At 33.5% G+C, this 25,764-nt stretch overlaps 2 protein-coding genes and 1 non-coding gene across 3 annotated transcripts; 2 read left to right on the top strand and 1 right to left on the bottom strand.

Annotated features, from left to right (window-relative positions):
• Positions 1-908: 908 nt before the first annotated feature.
• On the bottom strand, positions 909-1,964 carry LOC103500270 (probable glycosyltransferase At5g03795). The gene has a single exon (XM_008463516.3). The coding sequence runs from the start codon at positions 1,962-1,964 to the stop codon at positions 909-911; it is 1,056 nt and encodes a 351-aa protein (XP_008461738.2).
• A 4,598-nt stretch (positions 1,965-6,562) lies between these two features.
• On the top strand, positions 6,563-6,636 carry TRNAV-CAC (transfer RNA valine (anticodon CAC)). Its single transcript has one exon. It is a non-coding gene; the product is annotated as a tRNA-Val (tRNA).
• Positions 6,637-20,852: 14,216 nt separating this feature from the next.
• On the top strand, positions 20,853-21,534 carry LOC127151361 (uncharacterized). The gene is made up of 2 exons (XM_051090900.1): positions 20,853-21,300; positions 21,392-21,534. The coding sequence occupies exons 1-2, from the start codon at positions 20,853-20,855 to the stop codon at positions 21,532-21,534; spliced, it is 591 nt and encodes a 196-aa protein (XP_050946857.1).
• Positions 21,535-25,764: the final 4,230 nt, after the last annotated feature.

The raw sequence follows: 25,764 nt of genomic DNA, 5'->3' as shown, positions 1-25,764 counted from the left end.
ATCTGGTCTTCGGTGAACCCAAAGGAACATCTAGGACAAACTGGTCTGTAGCGTACCCGGAGAAAACACTAAGACAATCGGGCTGCGAGCGATCCCGTCGAATCACTCGAATCACTCGAATCATGTCTATATTAATGTCAGACTGGCGGTCCCGTCGGATTACGCAGTCCTAAATAGGTGTCGGGCTGCGAGCGATCAGAAGTGACCGTGGCGAGCCATAGAGATCTCTTGCTTCCACTTTATATCCGAGTTTAGACCTTAAATGTTTGCATTTTAGTTTATTCCTTATTTGTTATTTTATTTCTTTAAAATTAGATAGGACCCGAGTTAGGATTTTATTTTTATACATATCTCAAATTGCTTTTGATTAGGCTTTTAAATAAAAATTTTGAGGTTTTGTTTCATTTTATCCAAACTTTACAAATTTTATTTGTCTTTTAAAATTAGTAATGGTTTCGACTTAGTATAAGAAGTTGGGTCATTACAACTTGACCAACATAATTAAAAAAGACCAATACATGGTAGGTCTTTCAAAAGAAGTTTTATATACAAATTTATAATTTGAATAGCTTGAGGAAAAAATGAAAAAGAGAAAAAAAAACAATGGAATTACATATTTAGAACCCATTATGAAAATTATTTTGCTTGTTCCATGTTTTAAATAGAACAATTCAAAGGAAAGAAAAAGGGTTATATTTATTTATTTTCACATTAAAAATATTCTCCTAGACCTAGAAAAATGCTAACTTCAAATCTGACCCCTAAAATATTTTCACATCTTTCGTAGTAACCCCAAATTACAATCTGGACCGTCCATAATTAATCACGCATATTTTTACTCAAGTGGGGCCGGGGTTCAGGCCGAGCCACGTCAGATGAATTAGAATCAACACACGAAGTTTCCATTCTTAGTTCTGGGCCCACTCTCTTCTATCGGCATATCTAACGGCGTGCCTTCTCAACCAAAGCTGGTACGCCACCGTATTGAAAGCATCCAACGGCTGAGGCGGCGAGTTCCACACAAAATGCTGTGCTGCCGCCGCACCCAATCTTTTCATCCTGCCTAGTCTTTCTCCATCCACGCACCTTAATACCTTCTTCACACCTTCAATTCCGCCGCCACCGCCGACGAACACCGCCATTTCCTGCCACCGCACGGCGTCCATCAACGGCAAGTCCTGGATCGAACGGTCCGAAATCACCACCGGAACACACCCAAATCTTAAAGCCTCCCCGATCCCCGAAACATCGCCGCTGCCGTATTCGAACAAACAAAAGTCACTCTTCGCCATTTTATCCCCGTAACACGACGTCGTAGGCGGCGGCTCCGACTCCATTAAAAACTCAGGATCTTCAATTAATTCCTTCACCAAAGACAAACCCTTCACCCAACCATACCCAACAAAACCCAACATTCTCTCACTCACCGTCAACGTACTCACCTGCGCCGAAACCAAAGCGGAAACCGGCGGTAAGGAAATATCCTTATGAGGAATGAACTTCCCGGGAGGAACGGGGAATGAAGAGACCTGAATAGCGTTTTTCTTCAACTCAACAACGTTCCGGTCAGGGATGTAACCGATGCCGGACGACGACAGAAAGAAGTGATCGGCGCCGAGAGTCCGATTCCAGTACGGAAGGTCGGTACGGAGCGTGCGAATCAAACGCGATAGGGAGCGAGCGGAGATATCAGGGGAAAAGGGAACGAAAAACAAATGGGCTTGGTCAGGATCGTGAGTAGAGTATGGGCTATTAAGAAGCGATTCGTAGAAAAGCGATTCGGCTTGGGAAGAAAACGAAAATGAGTTGAACGGAATGTAAGTGAAGATTCTTAAATTTGCAGACATGGAGTTGTAATTCTTAAGGAAAATGGGAGAGAGATAAGGAGAAGGAGAAGGAGTTATGGGTGTGAAGAGGAGAGAGAAAGAGAGAAGGAGAGCGTGAGTTACGAGAGAAGAACCCATTGTTGAAGAGTGGAAGGATTTTTGCAGAGTATGGGTTTTGAGAAGGGGAGGACGTTGAAGATGATTGATGGGAGTTGAATTTTCTTAAGTGATGGAAGATTATTGCGAGAAATTGAATAAAATAGTACAGAAGGAATTTGAAATTGTCAAATACGGGCAAAGCTAACGTCCGCCGCCGCCGCCACCCTCTGCCGGCAGCTTCCTTTCTCTTCCATTTTCCCCGCTGGTTTTTGTATTGGATTTGCATTACATATATATATAAGGTTAAAATTGTAATGTGTATTATATGCTTTATCATTGGGTACCTAATTGAATCATATCATTTATTAATTTTTTTAGGGCATTTGATCCACATTATTTTAAAAAGCATGATATAATATTATTTATAATTTGTCTTATAATATTCTATGATATGGCTGAAATAAATAATTTAAAGGGAAGAAAATTAGTTGTATGAATGGGATAGGAAAAAAAGAAGAAAAAGAAAAAGAAAAAGAAAAAGAAAAATTGAGTTCTTTAAATGTGTCAATATAAGTTACATATAAATTAAATGTTTATTTTAAGTTTACATCAATGATGTGGTTGTTTATTTTTCTATATATATTTCTGACTATTAGATTAGATTAGATTAGATTAAATTAAATTAAAGTATTAATTTATTGATCATAGTGATATGGAAGGATCATAGCATAAACCGGGCGCGGAGGTTACCTTACAACAGCCTCCCCAAGAAAAGAAGGTTTGACTAATAAATTGCATAATATTTTTCTTTCCTTCTCTACGTTTTCCTCTCCAATTTCTTCTTTTCAATTAAATTATCTTTTATTTTTATTTTTATTTTTATTTTTATTTTTATATGGGGAAGAAAGGATGTATCCCATATTTCAGCTACACATTCAAAATTTTACTCCATTTTATAAATATTTTAGTTTAATTTGACCATTTCCCTAAAACAAAATGCCACTTTTTTTTTACTCCATTACTATTCAAACTTTTGTTTGTTCACAAACCTTCTATTAGATCTCATTAATTTATTTATAAATTTAGTTAATAAATATATTTTTTAAAAAATATGTATTAATTTTTAGAAAATTTATTTTAAACGATAAAACTTTTTCAAATAGTTATAAATATAGTAAAATATCACACTTTATTTATGATAGATCGTGATATACTAAGATAAACTACTATCTTTATCTATCATAATGCATCTAAACATAATAGTAGTTTATCTTGATTTATTGCGATCCATCATAGATAGACGATAATATTTTACTATATTTTGTTATATTTAAAAACAATTCTAATTTTTATCATAACTTTGTCAAGTTGTATTTTCATTATAAAACTTTTAGGAGGTTTTTGGAGACAGAGTAAGTTGTTATAGTCTTAGGTTATCACAATTTGATTATAATAGTTGTGTTTTGAGTGTATGATTATTTTAGTGCAAGTTACAATAATATGTGTTTGATGCGTAGATTATTCTAGTTTGATAAAAAAATAGTAAATAATTTAACAAATAATAAAAACCGTAACAAATGGTAAATACTTAACAAATTAGAAGTTTTAAAATAATGTTTATTGTAGCTAATTTGAAATATCTAAAAAGTATTTACAATAGCAAGAGATGGTTATTATGGTATGTAGATAACATTTACTTTCAAACATTTCTTTAATTTCATTCCATTAAACTTTAAACTTAAATATGTGTACTAATTTTATTTTTAAGATTTTTCGTTATCTTTCCCGTCAAAGTTCTAAAAAAAGAAGAAGTAGGAGTGAAAAATTATAAACCACCCTCTGTCAAAATAAAAGTCTAATCCATCCTATTTTTCTCAAGCTTCTTGAACAAGTCTTCCTCTTTGCTTCTTCACGAAAGTCTTTTAGGCTATTTGTTTGTTTGTTTGTTTTTTTCTTTTTTTGAAATTTAAGACTTTTATCTATGAATATCATTTAAAATTTTATTTTAGAGTGATGTATAATATTTAAGCATAGAAGATATTCAGATATCTTTCAATAATTTTACATAGACATTTAAAAAAGGTTTGAATGCTCTTTTGAAATATGAGATCAAAATAAATAATTTAAATTAACCACATGTATCACTCATATTGGTTAATTATATTATAGTTGTTTATTTTTTAAGAAAGATAAACAAATATAAATTAGTATTTATTTTTTAGAAACCTTAAATTAATATAGATTATTTTGTGGAAGAAATAGCACTCATGACAAATATATTTACTACATTGAAGAAATTCAAATGAATAAAAAGCAAATATGTAATATAAGCTCGTGCTCTTCTTCCCACTCCCTAATTTTAATCTCAATAGAGTTTTCATCTGAACTACCTTTCTATGGGTCGTTTATTATGAACAAAATTTAAAAAGAATGAAGAGAAAGAAGAGGATATAAATACCATGTGATAAAGATTCACTAACCAAAGGAAAGATTGGCTAATGCTCTTTATTTTTTATTTATCCAACTTTTTTCTTTTTATTTATTTTTAGTCAACTATTAAATTATTTATTTTAATACTAAAGTTTTGCATTCAATAAATGCTCGTTTTTCAGTTATTTATTAAGATTCGAATATATTTTTGAAATATAATATATGTTATGTAAAGTGTTTTGTGTTGCAAAGGTTACTATAACTCACTTTTTATAAATTTTTTTAAAGGAGAGAAAAAAAAAAAAAAAAAAGAAAGAGGGAGAATGGTAGGTAAGATTTGGATTTTAAAACAAAGTATTCAAAAATAAAATCAGCGAATTTCAATTTAAAAATTTAAGAACCCAAATGGGATAGATGTAAGAACTAACCATAGAAAAGGTTAAGTAAATGTATGAAAGTGTAGGAAATAAATTAATACAATTTAAATTAGGAGTTCGATAAAAAAAAAATTATGTTTATGTTTAACATAAGGTCACTCTATAACTTAAAAAAATGTCTAATAGATCCTTTGGACTTTTAATGTTGTGTCTAATAGATTTCTAAATTTGAAAATGTCAAATATATTTTTAAACTTTAATTTTCATATAGTTTACCGATATATTCAACATTTTTTTAAAAAGAATTTAATAAATATATGTAGGTAGATTTATCTAGATGGTTCATCAAGAGTCTACAGAGACAGACGTAGAAGGTTCAAAGTTTGGGATGACATACCAAAGATGGTGGGACCTACATTTAACTAATAGTCGTTATGAATGGCTTTAAGAGACCAATCTAAGTATGGATTGACCAAGACTTATGAGAAAGTTAATAAGACTCATGAGAAAGTTTAGAAGAAGTAGCTCAAATGGCCAATTGAGATCTTAAAGAATCAATCGGGGAGCTCATAGGACGATATCATGAAAGACACATGTAGTAGTACAATGAAGATCTTAGTAGTGCCTAATGGTACCATGGATGTTCTAATAGTGTGTCTAACAATACCGTGGAGGTTATTGTAGTGCCTAGTGGTACTATGGAGGTCTTAGTAGCATATAGTGACACTACAGAGGTTCTAGTAGTGTGTGTGTGATGTATACGTATATATGTATATAGATGTGTACGTATGTATGTATCTATAATTGCATCAAGGAGGTATTAGTGGTACTACTTCTTGGTAGAGCCTAGCGATACCACAAAAAGTCATAGTAGTACTATGATCAATCTTAATAGTGCTTGGTAATACCACGAAGAATTCATGTGGTAATATCTAGTGATACCACTAGACTTCCACACTAAGTCAAGTGGCAGTGGTCCAAGTTTGTGTTGAACATCTCATGAAAACATTAGTGGAAAGTTGAGCAAATGAGATATTGACTATCACTCCAGACAATTGTATTGTAGTCATTCGAAGAGTAAAGATTCAATAGCTTCATGAAATAAAAAGTGACAATTATGTCTCTAATTAAGTGTCTATTGCATTAAACTAAGCCTCAATAAGCCATGAGATTGATAAATTGATTATGAAACAAATTTTTTCCTTAATTTTAAAGATTGTTTCATGACACAATAAAGTTGACACTTATTTTGGAAATCCTTTTGATATAATAGGATCTAAATTGTTATAGATGTAAGTGTATGTTGACTAAAACCATTGCACAAGTAAAGTTAAAACACCAAATTTGTACTTCTACGTAGGATTGGAAAAAAAATTTCATAGGAAACCACGCTCCAATCGAAGAATCCTCAGTTTGATTAGAGACGAGGTCAAATAACTAGGGACACAATGAGTCTTCGTTTCCCTTTTCCAAATAATTTTTTTTATTACAGTTCACTAAGCTAGTGCTTTGTTAATATATTTATTTTTAAAACAAATTAATTTATAATTAAATTAACTACTTTATTAATTTACCATAACATTGTTAAAATGTTTTTTATTATTAATTTAAATACCAAAATTTAGAAAAAAATAAAACAAACTATTTAGTCTTCATAGATTAAAACTACTAAAAACAAAATTTCATTTATTTTTTCATGAATTATAAATATTTTATCAATTTTTTTTTTTTATTTTTTTACAATATTTGGAGAATTTAATTATTTAATTATTTAACTTTAATTATGAAATATACCATTAAATTACTTGAAAAAATATTTCAGAACAAATTGTCTGGGTGGTGTAGTTGGTTATCACGCTAGTCTCACACACTAGAGGTCCCCGGTTCGAACCCGGGCTCAGACATTATCTTTTGTTTTTTTTCCCCTTTATATAATTTGGTTTCTATTTTACAATTTTTTTTTATTTTCACTTTCATTTTCGCTCCATTAATTTAAACTACAAAAGTAATAGACAAATCATCACAAAAGTTATTAATTTCAACCAAATAAAGTTTTTATTCTGAAAAAAAATAGTTAATTTTATGAATTTCATATAATTCAATACATGCATTACGACTATTTAAGTTTTAAATTTTAAAATTAATTATTATAACTTTATTTGAGGCATCGATTTTTTTAGGGAGAAGTAACATTTTGATTAGAATAATATGATTATGTCATCATTTCAAATGTTTGAGCTTAATTTGTACAAAACTTAATTTATTCACCGACAATAACATCGTGAACAATGATGTTCTATTATTATAATAGGTGTCGTAAAACCATGAAATATTATATCTTTGCCAAATAAAAATTGAGTGCACGTAATTCAAATATTTTACTTTATGTCTTCTTTTCAACAAAAAAAAAAAAAAATTATCTCCTCGACTTTTATTATAATAAAATATTTATTGAAATTTGTTTAAAATAATCTATATTCAGGAATTTTTCAAAAATATATTAAATTGTTTAATATATTTACATTCTATATAACAATTCTAAAAATAGAAAAAATCTACAAGCTCACAATAAAAAATACAAAAAAAAATTCTCAATCAATATGCGATTACTTAACCACAAGCACGTGTGAATTGTCTTCTTCTAAACGATTGTATACTATAGTATAAGTGAATGATATACGATCATGATACACAATCATGTAGTTCTTTTTAATGATGGAAAAATGACTTCAATTTTAAACGATCATATTGATCATACTCAACGATTTTGTTGATTATGGTAAGTAATTGTTAATTAGATAATATTCACATGATATTGTGTAGTTCTTTTCAAATGATGGGAAGAAAAGTTTTAAATCTAAACGATCGTGTTGACTATGGTAAGCGATCGTTTAGATCATAACAGCATGATCGTATAGTTCTTTTTAAACGATGTGAAAAGGGCCTTCAAATCTAAACGATCGTCTTGACAATGGTAAACGATCGTTTAGACTATGTCAAAATGATATTTAAATGATCTCGTTATTCTCGAATATGAGAAAAATGAAATGGCTTCAAAGACTCTTATCAAAAACGGTGAAGATGGAATATGAGATTTAAACAGAAGAATAAACATTTAAAAATAGAAGAAATAAAATCCGAAAGAGAAGATGAATAAATATGAGAAGAGAAGTTGAATAAATCGCGAAGAAGAATTAACAAAATGTCTTGTAATATTCAAGAGCAAATCTATAAATTATGAAAATATTGTACTGACTTAATAGACTTTTGCTTTTTGTTAAATGGATCGTAGATATTTTTATGTTTTTTTATATTTATGAAAATTAACCTATTAAATATCTTTTAACTTTTTTTCAAAGGAAGAATATTTAATGTAAAATTTTAAAATAATAATAATCACTTGTTGCTCCTTTTTTAATCAACATTTTTGTACAATTGTCATTATAATAATGGACTATTTTAGTCCAAACATATTAACATAATATAATCTCCAACCTTGTATTAATTAGTTTGTATTATGTTTACTTCTGCAATAGAAAATTAAGGATCCGTTTGGTAACATTCTTGTTCCTGTTTCTTGTTTATGTTTCCATTTTTTAAGAAATAGAAGTGTTTGATAACGTTCCTTGTTTCTCGTTCTCAAAAAAAAAAAAAAAAATAGAAACGTTTCTCATTTTATAAGAAATTATTGGGAAAAAAAATAGTTTCTTCTGTTCCGTTTCTCAATTTCTTCTATTGGTTTCCTTTTTCTCAATTTATTTCTATTTGTTTCGTTTTCCTTTTTCTCAATTATTTTTATTTTTTCCTTTCATTTTTTATTCGTGCATTGATACTTCTTCGTATTAAATGAATAAACTTTTGATAATTTTATTTGTTATGTTTGATGGATAGACCTATATTTTTGTTTAATGTTTAATTGAAGTAGATGTGAAAAATAAAAAATAAATCTAGAAGAAAATCAATAAACAAGAAACAGTTATCAAACACATTTTTTGTTTCTGTTTCTTTTTTTTTTCAAGAAACAAGAAATAGAAACAGTTATCAAACGCATTACTGTTTCTTGTTCTAAAAAAAAAAGAAGAAACAGGAAACAGGGAACAAGAAACAAGAAACAAGAAACAGAGAATAGGAACGTTACCAAACGGGCCCTAAGAGGCCATGTAATATTTGAATGACGTTTTCGATTCCATATTTTTTGTTCCATGTCCTCTGTTTCTCGTTTCTTTTTTTTTCTAGAATAAGAAACAGGATTATGTTTCATAATTATTGCTTGTTTCTCATTTCCTGTGGTATTTCTAGAAACAATTTCACTTATTTTTTAGTTTAAATATAATTTAATTGTGTAAAAAATAGAAAATATATAGAATTCATTAAAATATAAAAAAATTTATAAAATATTATAAAATATTAACAGTATCAATAATACATAAATCTCGTTGCAAAATTAATAACTATAATACAATAAGTTTTATTAATCATATGCTGTTAAAATTTTATTTCAAAATATTATTTCTCATTTGATATTTCTTTTAAATGACATTGTTGATTAAAATTTAGCTCAATTATATTATATTTTTTAAATGTTGTGGTTACAAAATATTAAAGATGATTGTTGAACAAGAAATTTTGGTCAATTAAATCGTGTCACGTTATTACAACAAAATTATGATGATTATAATTTGATTGGATTTTAGTAGTCAAATTTTCTCATATCCAACCCAGTTCGAGCCGTTAATAAAAAATTGGGTCAAAGAAATAATGGACTCAAGCCCAACAAGCAAATGAGTCCAACCCAAAGCTCAACAGTCAAATGGGCTTAAGCCCAAGCCCAACAATCAAATGGGCCCAAGCCCAAACCCACCTAAAGTCCATGGAAATTCTCTATAAATGGAGATCTTCCCATTCATTTTGAAGAACTTTGGTTGAAGGAAAAATTGAAATTTCAAACTTCTAAAAGCTCTCAAGACGTGCAAGTTCTTATCAACCTCGAAATCATCATCTTCTGAAAAATTGAAGGCTTAGAAGATCAAACTTTTATTGAATTTCAGAAGATTGAAGCTTAAATAGACTTGCAACCACAACTTTCTGAAGATCAAAAAGTTCTAAATCTTAGTTTGTATTTGAGAGAAAGAATCAAAAGAGCAAATATTAGAAATTGTATCAACAACATTATAAATCAATATACAAAGTTCAATTCCACAAATTATATTTCTCCTAAAATCTCATGTGAACAGTTTGACGTGCCCAATGGGACCGTCTCTACCTTTCATCTCTTTCTCTTTTTGAAGAACATCTAAAGAAATCATGACATCTCAAGGCAACACTTCCAAAGTTCTAAGCGACATCAGCAAGCAACCAAATACTCGCAGCCGCTCAAGGGAGACTCAGTCATATGAGAATATGCCACCCTTTGGGGTCGCAAAGAATATTCGGAAACAATTTTCAAAGCCACCAAAAGGCGAAATTGTAATCATAGAAAATCTTGTGATTGACGAACATAATTTGTCTTCTGAACACTCAAGTGAAGAGATGCCTCACCAAAATATAATGTCAGTTATGGCGTCTAACATGGATACAAGTGAAGATAGAATGACAGAGCTTGAAAAGAAGATCAACATGCTCATAAAGGCCATTGAAGAAAGGGACTATGAGATTGCATCTCTCAAGAATCACATCGAGAGTCATGATGCTGCTAAATCAAGTCACAAACATACTGTCAAGAATGCTAACAAAGGGAAGGCAATTATGCAAGAAATTCAACCTCAATTGCATCATTGTATGTTCAGCAGTTGCATGAAATGATAGCAAACTCCATCAAAACTCAATATGGTGGACCTGTTCAAACTTTCTCTTTGTATTCCAAGCCACATACGAAGAGGATCCACAATCTCAGAATGTTGAATGGCTACCAACCACCCAAGTTTCAACAGTTTGATGGAAAGGGCAACCAAAAACAACACGTTGCTCATTTCATTGAAACATGTGAAACTGCTAGTACATAAGGGGATTTTTTGGTAAAACAGTTCGTCCGACCTGGAGCTTAAATCCATTAGTAGTTGGGAGCAACTTGAGAGGAACTTTCTCAATCGCTTCTACAGCACTCAACGTATCATCAGCATGATGGAGCTTACAAACATAAGACAACGAAAGGGAGAGCCAGTCATCAACTACATTAATCGATGGGAGTGATATGAGTCTTGACTGTAAGGATCGAGTCACCGAACTGTCTGCAGTGGGATGTGCACCCAAGGCATGCATTAAAAACTTCTCTATATTCTGTAAGAAATAAAACCCCGCACGTTTGAAGAGTTAGCGAATCATGCCTGTCGCCACGTGCCCAAGACGACGCGGAGCGGTCGACATCCTCAAAATGGTTTGTTTTAAAATAAAATAGGAGTCACCACCAATCATCTTTTTACGACGTGATTGGACACTAAAATAGAGTAAACAAATTTTTAAATAAAATAAAAAAAATGGTATGTGAAAATTAGAATTGAGTTTGGGAGTTAAATATGTAAGAGGAAGATGTTATCACCCTTTAACACCCGCAAAAACAGTGGCCAAATTTCAAATCTTGAATTAAAAATATTCTTTGATTTCTTTTAAAACTAATGTCTTATTTTACCCCTCATTACTCCAATATTTGAAGCAATGATCTTATAAAATAAATGAAGAGTATTCCATCAATTAGACTATATTGAAGAAAATCTTTTCACCTCAAGAAAGCGAGAAATAAGTACAATTTCTCAAAATCCGTCATAAGAATAGTTTTCTAATAAATAGATTTTTTTAAAACCATTAATTAAAAACATTTTTTCTTAGGATCAAATTTTGGAGTCCCAAAGACGTGATCCCTCACCTCAAGAATTCTAGAAAATCGGACTCTCAAATTTCCTAATGTAACGACCCAACTTTCCGGACTAAGCTGAGGTTACTACTCAGTGCTAAGACTCGACCACAAAACACAAAATCATAACGGACCGGTTACGATTCATTAAAACGTTAGAAATATTACAAAAACAGTTTCGGGCCCTATTTTAAATCACAGTCACAAAAGTTTCAAATAAAACACTCAGGTCATCAATTCAAAATCACAAAACCAAATATTCTAACAAAATACATCAGCGGAAGCATAAAGAAAACCAGACGCGTCCATATGGCCTTCATGCATCCTTCTTGCCTCTCGTTGGTCTACCCCTCGCTGTACCCTTACCTGAAAAATTAAAGAAAAGAAAAGGGGTGAGTATAAATATACCCAGTAAGGGACCCACTACTGGGCCCGATAGGGAACAACAGTTAACTTCCTATTCAGGGGTACCCTACATAACAGTCTAGTGGTTCCGTAGAACGCACATATCAGTCTCGTGATCCCGAAGGATACACCTATCAGTCTAGTGATCCCGAGGGATGCACATATCAGTCTAGTGCTTCCGAAGGATGCACATATCAGTCTAGTGCTCCCGAAGGATGCACATATCCGTAAGGTACACTACCCCATAGATAAAGCTAACCGTTACCCCTCAGTCCATACTAAGCCGTCTACAACAGTCATACCCCAACAACACTCATATTACAATCTCGCCATAGGCCTCACCAGTCAGATAATATAGATTTAGACAACTACGTCCTCGGTAGTTATATGCGTCTCCGCTTCACACACCGTTGTGATATCCCTAGATACAGTCAACTAGCCAATCAACACCGGACTCACCGTCCTTCCATGACCAGACTCCATGACCAAAGTCCAGACAAAATACTACCACGTACCTAACCGTAAAATTTTAAGGCCCATCGACATACCGTTTCAATCCGCAACGTAGCCCATTGACATAACTACAATATACCGAACATCCGGCATCGATGCCTATCCGCACACAATTCCTTACACCCGATGGCGCACAATGTACAACTAACGGTCGCGTTACCTTTACATCAGACAAGAACATAGCAACGATACTTAAAGTCAAACACACATGCATTTATTCAGTACAGTTATTAACGTGTAATCCCCTGTGGATTACTACGTTTCCAGCCTTGATTCGAGGTCCAGTAGTAGGAAAACCCTTACCTGATACTTGGTTATGCCCCCCGATCGAGTCCACGCTCAATGGATCAACCTAAACGAAAACACAAGGGTTTTAAACGAGGATACTAGTATAAGTCATTTTAAATGGTCCTAAGCAACATCCGTTGACTTACCCGAGGAAAGGAAAGCTATCTCCAAATTAACTTGCCGTGGGACCGTGAACTTGAGCGTCAACCTCTATTACCTTCAAGGAACGAAAGGTAGGACCAAGTCTTACTCCAATATTCAAACTCGAAACGGTTATAGCAACATTGGGTAAATTACATAAAATCATCCTTACCGAAGACTCACCGTGACCCGAAGTGGAGGAAGGAAGGCTTAGGTGGCTCGGTGAACAGGGAACTCGGTTTGGCTTGGAGGTGATCGGCTCGGCTCGGCTCAGCTCGCGGCTCGGCTCGGCTTGGATCGCTGCTCGGCTCGGCTCGGTCCTCGGCTCGGCTCGCGGCTCACGGCTCGGCTCGCGGCTCGCGGCTCGGCTCGGATCGCTGCTCGGCTCGGCTCGCGGCTCGTGGCTCGGCTCGGCTCAGCTTAGCTCGTGACTCGCGGCTCGACTGGGTTTTCGGCTCGGGTATGGATGGTGGCTCGGCTAGCTCGGGTCGGGTCGGGTTTGCAGCGCGAAACGCGGCAACCACGAGCGACGGATCTCCGACGTTCGACGACCGTGATGAATCGTAGCTTGGAGGCGTTCGACGACCGGCCTTGCTTCAACGAGACGGACGACCGAAGGAGGGCGCATGCCGGTGGCTAGCGTCGTGAGCCCGAGAGGAGATCAGAAATGGACAGGGCCGCGGCGGTCGGACGTGGAAGCTGGAAAGTTTCGACGATGTAGACGGAGACGGACGACCACCACAGAGACGGAGATGGAGACGGAGACGCGACGGAGGAGAAGAGACGAAGGCGGCCGACGGTATTCGTCGGGTGAAGAACGGAGAGGGAGAAGGCACTGAAAAACGGCTGCGGCGGCGCAAGGAAGAAGACGAAGGGGATGAAGGGGGTGTCGCGCGCGCCTTTAAGGTTTTTTTTAAAAAAATATTATTATATATATATATTAAATAAAAATAATAATAATTTATAATAAAATATTAATATTAAATAATTATAATAATATTAAATAATAATATTAATATTAATACTAAATAATAATAGAAGTATTAATATTAAATTATAATGATAATAATAACTAATAATAATAATATAATTAATATTATATTATTATTTTATCATTTTACAAAATTTTAAATTTCCGAAAGATTACATAAAATGATAAAAAATTTACCTCGAAAATTCAGGGCGTTACACCTAAATTCCGTCGTAGGATTTTATTTAAGAAAAACGGTATAAGTTATTAGAAAAGATTGATTAAGAAACCTTATGAAATCATAGATTAAATTTTGAATGTTTGAAAAAACATAAAAATTAATAATTTTAAAAGAAAAATTTTCTAAATGATTTAAAAAAAGTGTTTTGTGAAAGATTTTAAAACATAGAAAATTTTGATTAGAAAGAGTTTGAAAATTTTAAATAGGAAACAAAATTAGGCTTAATAAAACAATTAGATAAGTAGAAACAAGAGTAAAGAAGCATCATAATAAATCAAGTAAAAATAAAATAACATATTGAGATAAAAATATAATGGAGATCGATCTCGGACTCCCAAAGAATCGACTCCTCACCTCAAGAATTCTAGAAAATCGGACTCCTAAATTTTCTAGATTCCGTCTACAGTTGTTTTTTTTTTAAAGAAAAACGTAATTTAAAAATGTTAACAAATTTAGATAATTATTAGCAATAACATATGAAATTGAGGTAAAAATAAAATATTAAATAACATATAAAAGACGAGAACATATTAAAGTATCAACAATCAAAATGAGAAAATATTAAAGAAGAAAAATCAATGCTATAAAAAGAAAAAATAATTAAATAAATAAAAATGCTAATTACATATAAAAAAAACAAAGATGCAATATATATAGAGAATAAAGCTTAAGAATAAATTAACAAAGGAAAGACATTATAATAATTAAAAAGAGATAAACAACAAGGTAGGAAGAAATATATAATAAATAAAAAAATATATAAAAGAGAAGCTCACAAACTAATAAATAAATAATTATAAAAGAAAGAAAAGTAGAGAAATAAGAACAATAATAATAAGCAAATATTTAATCATTTAGTCTTTCTTTTTTTCTTTTTTTCTTTTTTTGCATTTTTTAATGGAAGCTTGAAGAAAGATAAATAAAATAATGAGAATGGTAAGAATAAGAAAAAAAAATAAAGAACTTTGAAGAAAAAATAAAAAAATAATAAGAAGAGGAAGAAAAAAAAAAGAGAGAAATATTGAAATCTCAATACACTAAACTCACTTGTTGTTTGAGGTGTGGATCATTGGGATCAAAGCCCTACCATATACCTCCAACTAAGTTAGAGTTTTTTGTGTGTTGGATTCTTGGCATTGTAGGGAGAAAGATGAAAATTTAGGGGGTTGCTAGAAAAGAAAATAAAATGGATGTTGTAGATTTTTTGGTTTTTTTTTTTTTTTTCAGAAGATATGTAGGTTAAAAGAAGTAGATGATATGGAAGTTAGAGATTTAGATGAAGAAGAGAGGATGTGAAGGTTGTAAAAATCTCTAGGTTTTTTGTGTGGCATTTTCTTTATGTTCTGTTGTGTGTATGAAGAAGAAGAGATTATTTATATCCAAAATCATTTCTTCAAATGGCTAAAATTTCAAAATGGTGGGATTTTTTTGCATTTAAAAATAATATCAACTTTAGCATTCATATCAAAATGGCATGAAGCCTTTAATAACCAAAATCAATTTAAAAAAGTTACGATATTTGGTATTTCTCCACCTACCTTAGTTAGACTAACGAATTGATTTAGTTACTCTAATGAAATTTTTAAAAGTAATTTAAAAACACTCTTTTTTAAGAAAAAGGTAGTTAATCACAAAATTAAAAAGAAGCCAAATTAAGACAAAAATTAATCTAGCAATTAAATTGATTTTTTAAATAAGGTCGGACAAAATTAGGTGACTATAGTACCCATGATATGAAACTGAGTATTGCCAACAGGGGAGTAAAAGATTTCTTGGTTCAAAAAAATGTGAAGTGACAAGAATGAAATCAACAACACTAAAAAGATCACAAATAGTATCATAAACGAGTCTATGGTTGTTCATGCAACTCCATTGAAGTCTTTCTCCAAAAGAAAAGAAACAAAATTTGAAAGAAAGCATGATAGCGATGAAAAGCGACGCCCAAATCTTAAAGATAGGCAGGAAAAAACTTATCCATTACATGACTCTGATGTTACAGACATGTTAGAGCAGCTGCTAGAAAATCAACTTATTCAGCTACCAGAATGCAAACAGCTAGAACAACCAGGAAAAACATATGATCCTAACTACTGCAAGTATCATCAGGTCAGTAGTCACCCTGTTGAAAAGTATTTTGTGTTGAAAGAACTGATTCTAAAGTTGGCTCGTGAAAAGAAGATTGAGCTGGATATTGATGAAGTAACTCAGACAAATCATGTTGCGGTCGAGATGACTTCAAGTGTTCCACCATCAACACAATTTTATGATCAAAGGAAAAACTTAACTCAGTTTGGGACTTTCCAACCTATATTCGTCCAATTCTAACAAAGGATCGTGACGATAGACCCCTAAAACAAAGAAGAGCATGTTATGGATGATGGCAAAGGCTAGATAGTCGTGACTCATAGAAAAAGGAGACAACCAAATTTCATTCAAAAGGAGTCGTTATTCCATCAAAAGCATGCAAAAGGAAGCATCTCCCATAGAAAGAAGGAAAAAATGAATGAGAAGGTATGGTAAACCTAATTCTATCAAAGGAAAAGACGAGAAATTTCTCTAACCTCAACGGTCGATAACTTTGACAGAATTCTTGATGATCATCCAGAGGAAGTATTAGAAGTTACTGCATGTCATGTGGTTAGTATAGTAGAAGTCGACAACAATTATGCATCTTCTGAAGAAGTCAATAATTCAAACGAAATTAAGCAAAGGACTTCAGTCTTTGATCGTATCAAGCCTTCAACTACTCAATCTTCAATCTTGTTGAAAGATTGAGTATGGCCACGAAAGAAGAAGAAAATCAATGTCCAACTTCTACTTCCACTTAAACTTCAGCTTTCAAAAGGCTAAGTATCTCCACATCGTAGAAAAATCGACCTTCAACATCTGCTTTTGATCTTCTAAATATGACAAACGATCAACATCAAAGAGAGATAAAAACTTTGAAGGCAAAACCATTTCATGAAGAAAATAATGGCGATAAGATTCACAGTCGTGTCCCATCACGTATGAAGAGGAATTTGTCTGTTGACATAAATACAGAAGGTTCCTTGATCGTGAAGCCAACACTTATTATATTCACCAATCTTACAAACAAGGGAGATGAACAAATTCCTGAGAAAAATAAGAGCTACTAAATATGCAACAATTCTTATCGCAAGAGCCTAAACTGCATGGTGCTTCTAGCCCACAAGAGATTAAAAGATGAATGAAAAAAAAAGAGTTGAACTGTGTTATGACTTGATCCCTTTGTTAAAAAAAAGATACGTAAGCAGCTTAAAATTTACTTTAAGTTCAGTCGCATGCAAAAAAAAAAAGTATTATGCTTCATTGTGATGATGTAACCTCATAGTAAAAAATATGTAAATAGCACAAAATAAAATTCAAGAGCAGACACCAGAATAAGAACATTTTCAAGAATTGCAATAAAAGGAGGGGGGGGGCAAAGTGGACAAAGTCAAAGCTTCCACTTGAAGTTCTTAAATTATTCTCGTGTAACCTCTATACTCTTATGAATTGTAGTTATGGCCTTAATGGCTTCTTCGGTGATAGCAGGGATGTTTAATTGTCTACCCTTTTAAGGTGCGGCTTTGCCTCCTCTCCAAAATGTTGACCAACGAATTCTACTCTTCTTCGATATGTTGCAGGCGAGGATCTTCATCTTCTCCCATGTGTTGCAATCGAGAGGATCTTCACCTTCATCTTCTCCCATGTGTTACAATCGAAAGGATCTTCATCTTCATCTTCTCCCATGTGTTGTAGCGGAAGGATCATCTTCATCTTCTTTAACGCAATCACAGTCGAGAGGATCATCATCTTCATCTTCTTTAACGCAATCACAGTCGAGAGGATCATCATCTTCATCTTCTTATGTGTTGGAGGATCTTCATCTTCTCCCATGTGTTGCAGTCGAGAGGATCTTTATCTTCATATTCTCCCATATGTTGCAGCCGAAAGGATCTTCATCTTCATCTTCTTCCATGTGTTGCAACCGAGAGGATATTCATCTTCATCTTCTCACATGTGTTGCAGTCGAGAGGATCTACATCTTCTCTTTATCCTCTCACATGTGTTGCAGCAGAGAGGATCTTCATCTTCTCACATGCGTTGCAGCAGAGATGATCTTCATCTTTATCTTCTCACATGCGGTCGCAGTCGAGACGATCATCATCTCTATCTTCACTGCGGCATAGCCAAGATGATCATCATCTCCATCTTCATCTTCAATGTTATCGCAGTCGATAGAATCATCGTCTTCATCTTCAATGCGGTCAGCTGAGATAATCATCATCTCCATCTTCAAGGCAGCGCAGTCGAGACGATCATCATCCCCATCTTCAAGGCAACGTAGCCAAGGCGATCATCATCTTCATCTTTAAGGTGGCGCAGCCGAGGGGATCATCATATCTATCTTCAAGGTAGCACAGGCGAGACAATCATCATCTCCATCTTCAAGGCGGCGCAGCCGAGAAGATCATCATCTCCATCTTCAATGCGGCAAAGTCGAGACAATCATCATCTCCATCTTCAATGTGATGTAGCTGAGATGATCATCATCTCTATCTTCAATGTAGCGCGCCCGAGATGATTATCATCTCCATCTTCAAGGTGGCATAGCCGAGATTATCATCATCTCCATCTACGATCACAATCGATAGAATCATCATCTTCATCTTTAATGCAATCAGCCGAGACAATCATCATCTCCATCTTCAAGGTGGCACAGCCAAGACGATCATCATCTTTATGGATGATCTTCATCTTCAAAGCGATCGCAGCCAATAAGTTCATCATCTTCATCTTCAATGTAGTCGCAGTCAAATAGAATCATCATCTTCATCTTCAATGCGATCACAGTCGATAGAATCATCATCTTCGTCAATAGGATCATCCTCCTCCATCTTCAAGTTTGTTCAATCGATGCTCCATCTTCAAGTTTGTTCAAGCGATGCTCCATCTTCAAGTTTGTTCAAGCGGTGTTCCATCTTCAAGTTTGTTCAAGCGGTGGTCCATCTTCAAGTTTGTTCAATCGATGCTCCATCTTCAAGTTTGTTCAAGCGACGCTCCATCTTCAAGTTTGTTCAAGCGGGCTCCATCTTCAAGTTTGTTCAAGCGGTGCTCCATCTTCAAGTTTTTTCAAGCGGCGCTCCATCTTCAAGTTTTTTCAAGCGATGCTCCATTTTCAGGTTTGTTCAAGTGCTTGCTCATGTTTTCAAACACCCTGGGTAGGGTCACTCCTATTAAAAAAATGGTATAAGTTAGTAGAAAAGAATGAGTGAAAAAAAACTAGGAAAAAAACAAGTTAGAAAAAGAAAAGTAACTAAAAAAAAAAGAGAAAAAAGTACATAAAAGGAAAAGAAAATGGAAAATGGGAAACGGGAAAAAAATAAAAGAAACGAAAGAAAGAAATAAATGGAAAACAAATTGAAAAAAATGTGAAAAAGAAAGGAAAAAAAGGAAAGAAAGGAAAGAAAAGAAAATCTTTTAGAATTAAAAAAACCAAAACAAAGAAAGGAAGAAAAATATATATACATTAGAACAATTTTTAAAATATATATAAAAATAAAACTAAAAAGAATAAAATAATAAAAGAGTTTTTTTCTAGAATATAAATGAAAAAGTAAATGAAAAAAACGAAAGAAAGAAAATTAATTAATTTCATCATCTTTGCTTCGCCAACAACCCATGTTCTCTCAAATATGAAGAAAAAAAAAGAAAAAAAATGGAAGAGAAGAATCATAAAAGATGGTAGAAAAGAAAGTGTTCTGACTTTGTTTTCACCCATTCTTCACGTGGCAAATCTCAACCAAACTTCTCAGGAGTTGAGAGTTGAGATTGAGTTTGATTAGCCAAATCTCAACCCATTTTTCTAATTAAATCCATGATTGAATCAATAGAAATTGAAAAAAAAAATCCTCAAATCATTTTGGTTTTTTTTTTTTTAGAAAATTTCTACTCTAACTCACTTTTTTTTCTACATCTTCCTCTTACAAATAACTATCTCCTGCCTACCTTTTTATTGAATACTGATTCAAATTACTTGATTATTTAAATTAATATTTTTTAATTTATTTTTCTGTTAAGTTTGTGGGTAAGTGGTGTGACAATGTGTTTTTTATGTTTAGTAAGTGTCCAGTTTTTTTGTAAGCCTTTAATAAGGCATTTTAATTGATTATTCATATATGAAAAAAGAAAGTAGTTCTCTGGCCTAGCCTGCTCAATTTTTGCTTCTGTATCCATAAAATGTCTAAAATTTCTCCAACAATTTTGATATCAGAGCCAAGTTCGGGAGATTGAGTTGAGTGTAAAAGACAGTGAGAAAAGATGGGCAGCAATGGTAATGCTATGAGTTTTGGATTATTCGTATGAAGACTCTTCTCAGATCTCAAGACTTATGGGACTTAGTAGAAAAAGGCTATGCGGATCCTGACGACGAAGACAAGTTGCGGGAAAACAGGAAGAAAGACTCGAATTTTAGTGATTATTCAACAAGCAGTCCATGATAATGTTTTTTCGTGGATTGATGCAACAACAACGTCAAAACAAGCGTGGCTGATTTTGCAAAAGGCATTTCAAGGAGATTCAAGAGTACTTGTGGTTAAATTGCAATAGACGAGACTTTGAGACCTTGATGAAGAAAAATGGAGAATCAATTGTTGATTTTTTTTTGTCATGGGTAACGACAATAATTAGTCAGATGCGAACATACGCCGAGATGATTATGGATCAGACTATAGTGGAGAAAGTATTGAGAAGTTTGACTCTAAAGTTTGATCATGTTGTGGCTGCAATAGAAGAATCAAAGGATCTGTCCACTTTCACATTTATTGAAATAATGGGATCTCTTCAAGCACATGAGTCGAGAATCAATAGATCGATGGAAAGAAACGAAGAAAAAGCGTTTCAGGTAAAGGATGTAGTTCCAAAGTATAATGACAGTGATTGTGGCCGAAGAAGAGGAGTATATCGTGGTCGAGGTCGTGGTACCAAAAAAGTATGTAACCAAAATGAAGAACAAAGGCAGTTCGAAGTGCAATCAAGCAACAAAGCTAATATTCACTACCATTGCAAGAAGTTTGGTCAAGTAAAGGCAAACTGTTGGTACAAAAATCAAAGAGCCAATCTCGCAGCAGAGAATGAAGCATCGGAGAATAATGGAAAGGGTGAAAATAAGTTTTTTATGACAAACATACCCATGATTAAAGACAGCGGAGGTGTGGTTCATTGATAGCGGTTGTTCGAATCACATGACAGGTTTGAAGTCTGTATTCAAGGAGCTTAACGAAGGAGAAAAGTTGAAGGTGGAGCTCGAAAACGGCAAGGAGCTACAAGTAGAAGGCAAAGGAATGGTGGGAATTGAAACTCATCATGGAAATAGAATTCTCACAAATGTTTAGTATGTGCCCGATATTGGATATAATTTGTTGGCATTCTATCTTGTTTGATGATGGTGTGTGCTTGATAAAAAATAAGCAAACAGAACGTTTTGGCAAAAGTAAAGATGACCCGAAGCAAAATGTTTCCGTTGGAAGTTTCAAATGTGGAAAATTTTGCTCTTATTGCTACTGTAACTAATACAACAAAAAACAACTCGGAGTTATGGCATTTAAGGTATGGACATCTTAATATTAAAGGACTTTCTTTACTAAATCAAAGAGATATGGTTATTGGGTTATCGAAAATTAGTGCTATTAATATCTGTGAAGGATGTGTGTATGGAAAACAAACTCGAAAATCTTTTTCTATTGGGAAAGCTTGGAGAGCCTCGAAGTGTCTCGAGCTAATTCATGTTGATCTGTGCGGCCAATGCAAACAAAGTCTCTTGGTGTGAGCTTTTATTTCTTGATTTTTATAGATGATTATAGCCGTATTAGTTGAATATATTTTCTAGAAAGCAAATCATAAACATTTGAGAAGTTCAAGCATTTCAAGGCAAAGGTAGAAAAGCAAGGTGGCATGTTCATCAAATCTCTCCGCAATGATAGAGGTGGAGAATGTTTGTCCAACAACTTCAACCATTTTTGCGAGGAACATGGCATCCATAGGGAGTTGACAACACCTTACACTCCGGAGCAAAATGGGGTAGCCGAAAGGAAGAATCAAATTGTGGTGGAGATGGCAAGAAGCATGTTGCAAATGAAAGGCCTTTCGAATGATTTTTAGGCTGAAGCAGTCTCAACTTCCATCTACCTACTGAACATCTCACCAACAAAGGCTGTCATGAATAAAACTCCATTTGAAGCTTGGTATGACAAAAAACTCAATGCAAGTCATTTAAGAGTTTTTTTGTTGTATTTCTTATGCTTTGGTACCCTCTCAAGTTCGTCAAAAACTTGATAAAAAATCTGAAAAATGCATTTTTATTGGTTATTGTACTCAATCCAAAGCATATAGATTATATAACCCTCTTAATGACAAAATTCTCACAAGAAGAGATGTAGTGTTTGATGAGAGTGCTAGTTGGGATTGGCAAAATAATGAAGATTATGTTTCCCTGGTGTATGGTGAATTGACAATGATGGAGAACAAACTGTGGTTGAATCCTCAATGGAAACACCTACCTCAACACCTCCGTCGACTGCTCCATCAACACCACAAAGTTACCACTCTCCATCAAGTAATGAATCGGATGAACTACCATTTCAGAGGTTTCGGTCCATGAAAGATATCTATAATTCTTCTCAATTTGCTCTTATGGTTTCTAATCTAGTGTTATGATGAAGTAGTAAGCAAAGAAGAATGACAGCAAGCAATAAAGGAAAAATGACATTATTGAGAAGAATGGAACATGGAAAATGGTTGACTTATCGGAAGAAAAAAATGCAATTGGCTTGAAGTGGGTGTATAAGACGAAATTTGCTACATATGGGAGTTTAGAGAAGCACAAAGCTCGTCTTGTGGCAAAAGGATATGCACAGCAACATGGTATTGATTTCAAGGAAATTTTCTCTCCTGTAGCTCGTTTCGAAACCGTGAAGATTGTTCTAGCATTGGCAGCACAACAACAATGGTCGATCTATCAATTTGATGTCAAGTCAGCCTTTCTTAATGGAGAACTGCAAGAAGAAGTCTATGTTGAACGACCGGAAGGTTTTGTTAAAAAGGACAGCGAAGAAAAGGTGTATAAGTTAACAAAGGCATTGTATGGGTTGAAACAAGCTTCTCGAACGTGGTATAGCAAAATCGATGGATATTTTCAGCAAAATGGATCCAAAAGGAGTGGAAATGAGCCTACCTTGTATGTGAAAAAGGGAGGTAAAAATGATTTCATCATTGTTTCTCTTTATGTTGATGATATCATTTACACTAGTTCATTTAAATCTCTTGTTGCTGAGTTCAAATCATATATGAAGAATAAATTTGAGATGACAGATTTAGGTTTGCTACATTTCTTTCTTGGTTTAGAAGTTTGGTAAACTGATGGTGGGATATTTATCTCACAAAAGAAGTATGCCAAGGATCTTCTCAAAAAATTTGGTATGATCAATTGCAAGCCAACAACTACACAAATGAATGTGAATGAGAAGCTGCAACAAAATGATGGTGCAGAGATGGCCGATGCGCAACGGTTTAGAAGCCTTGTTGGAGGCTTGATTTATCTAAGTCATACCCGTCCCAATATTTCGTATTCTATTGGTGTGATTTCCAGGTTTATGCAATGTCCTTCAAGGGATCATTTTGGAGCAGCAAAGCCAGTTATGCGATACATTGCTGGAACTATAAAATATGGCATTTGGTACTCTAAAGTTTCTGATTTCAAATTATGCAGGTTCACAGACAGTGATTTGGCGAGCTCCTTGGATGATAGGCGAAGTGTTTCAGCGAATGTTTTCACTTTAAGGTCAGGAGTTATTACTTGGAGCTCGAAGAAACAAGCAACTCTTTATCATCTTCGTAAGCAGAATATGCTGCAGCAACTTCAACAGCATGTCAGTTAATTTGGTTGCGAAGAATGCTAACAAAACTCCAACATGAGCAAGAGGAGCAACTGTGATATTTTGCGACAACAAAGCAACGATCTTAATGACGAAAAATCCGACATTTCATAGCCGGACAAAGCACATTGATATTCGCTTTCATTTTATTCGTGACTTGGTTGCAAAGGAAGAAATTTCTCTGTCATATTGCAGCACACATGAGCAGTGGCTGATATTCTCACAGAAGCTTTATCAAAGGAGAAGTTCTGTTACTTAGCTATGATGGGTATTAGCAAATTTGAATCAAGAGGGAGTATTGAAGACTGATTCAAATTACGTGATTATTTAAATTAATGTTTTGTTAACATGTTAAGTTTGTGGGTAAGTGGTGTAACAATGTGTTTTTTTATTTTCAATAAGTGTCAGTTTTTTTGTAAGCCTTTAATAAGGTATTTTAATTGATTATTTATATATTAAAAAAGAAAGTAGTTTTCTGGTCTGGCCTGGTGAATTTTTGCTTATGTATCCATAAGGTGTCTAAAATTTCTCCAACACTTTTTATTTCTTTGTAAAAAAATGGCAAACTTTTCAAATTTTAAGTTTGGTACAATTTGAATAGCAAGTTTTGCTAAAAATTTAAATTAGGAGATTATACAAAAAAATATAACTTAAATTCATATTTTGATAAGTTAACAATACTCCAATTTTATCAATTTTAAGTCTCAATTCTCAAAGTAAATTTAAAAAAATCAATTTCATTCAAATTTATTTCTTGAAACAATATTCCAAATGATTTAAATTAAATTGAATTAAGTTCAAAATTCTCTGCAAAATTGACATTGGTTTATATTTCAAACTTCTTCATATAACGTTTTAATCAAACTTATGTTAAATGCATAGTATGATTAATTTGAAATATTAACTAGAGCCAAAGTCAAGAACAAGGTCACTTGTATTTTTGGTTTCAGCTCATCGTTTTCGAGATTCACCCTGTCATACACGTGCATGAATCTCAAAAAGGGGCATTTGTTGAACAAGAAATTTTGGTCATCGTATCATCACAGCAAAATTGTGATAATTATAATTTGATTGGATTTGGGTAGTCAAATTTTCTCATATACAACCCAGTTCAAGCCCTTGATGAAAAATTGAGCCAAAGAAATAATAGGTCCAAACTCGCCAACAAGTGGACCCGAGCCCGAGCCCATCAGGCGCATGAATCCAAGTCCAAGGCCAACAAGCAAACGGGTCCAAGCCCAAGCTCAGCAGTCAAATAGACCTAAACCCAAGCCTAACAGTCAAATGGGCCCAAGCCCAAACTCACCTAGAGCCCATGGAAACTCTCTATAAATATTGAAGATCGTCTGAAAGATTGAAGACTTGGAAGATCAAACTTTCCTTGAATTCCAGAAGACTGAAGTTCAAATAAACTTGCAACCACAACTTTCCAAAGATAAAAAAAGTTCTAAGTCTTAGTTTGTGAGAGAAAGAACCAAATGAGCAAATATTAGAAATTGTATCCACAACACTATAAATCAATATACAAAGTTCAATTCCATGAATTATATTTGTATAAACAATGACCTAAATGATTATCTTAGTAAAAAAATTATATAATATAAAATTTAAAATAATTTCGATCATACTAAAAATAATAAAATTAAATTTAAAATAACATATAAACATACATATAAATAATTCCAATGATAC

Source organism: Cucumis melo, chromosome 10 (assembly GCF_025177605.1).
Source record: "Cucumis melo cultivar AY chromosome 10, USDA_Cmelo_AY_1.0, whole genome shotgun sequence".
Lineage (NCBI taxonomy): Eukaryota > Viridiplantae > Streptophyta > Magnoliopsida > Cucurbitales > Cucurbitaceae > Cucumis > Cucumis melo.
The sequence above is the reverse complement of the archived record's forward strand: the minus strand, read 5'-3'. Positions and strand labels throughout refer to the sequence as shown.

Bases quoted from the DNA above. Each gene is read 5' to 3' on its own strand.
- LOC103500270 (XM_008463516.3), bottom strand. From the start codon at position 1,964: ATGGGTTCTTCTCTCGTAACTCACGCTCTCCTTCTCTCTTTCTCTCTC.
- LOC127151361 (XM_051090900.1), top strand. From the start codon at position 20,853: ATGATTATGGATCAGACTATAGTGGAGAAAGTATTGAGAAGTTTGACT. The intron at 21,301-21,391 runs GTGAAAATAAGT...ATCACATGACAG, and splicing joins ATCGGAGAATAATGGAAAGG to GTTTGAAGTCTGTATTCAAG.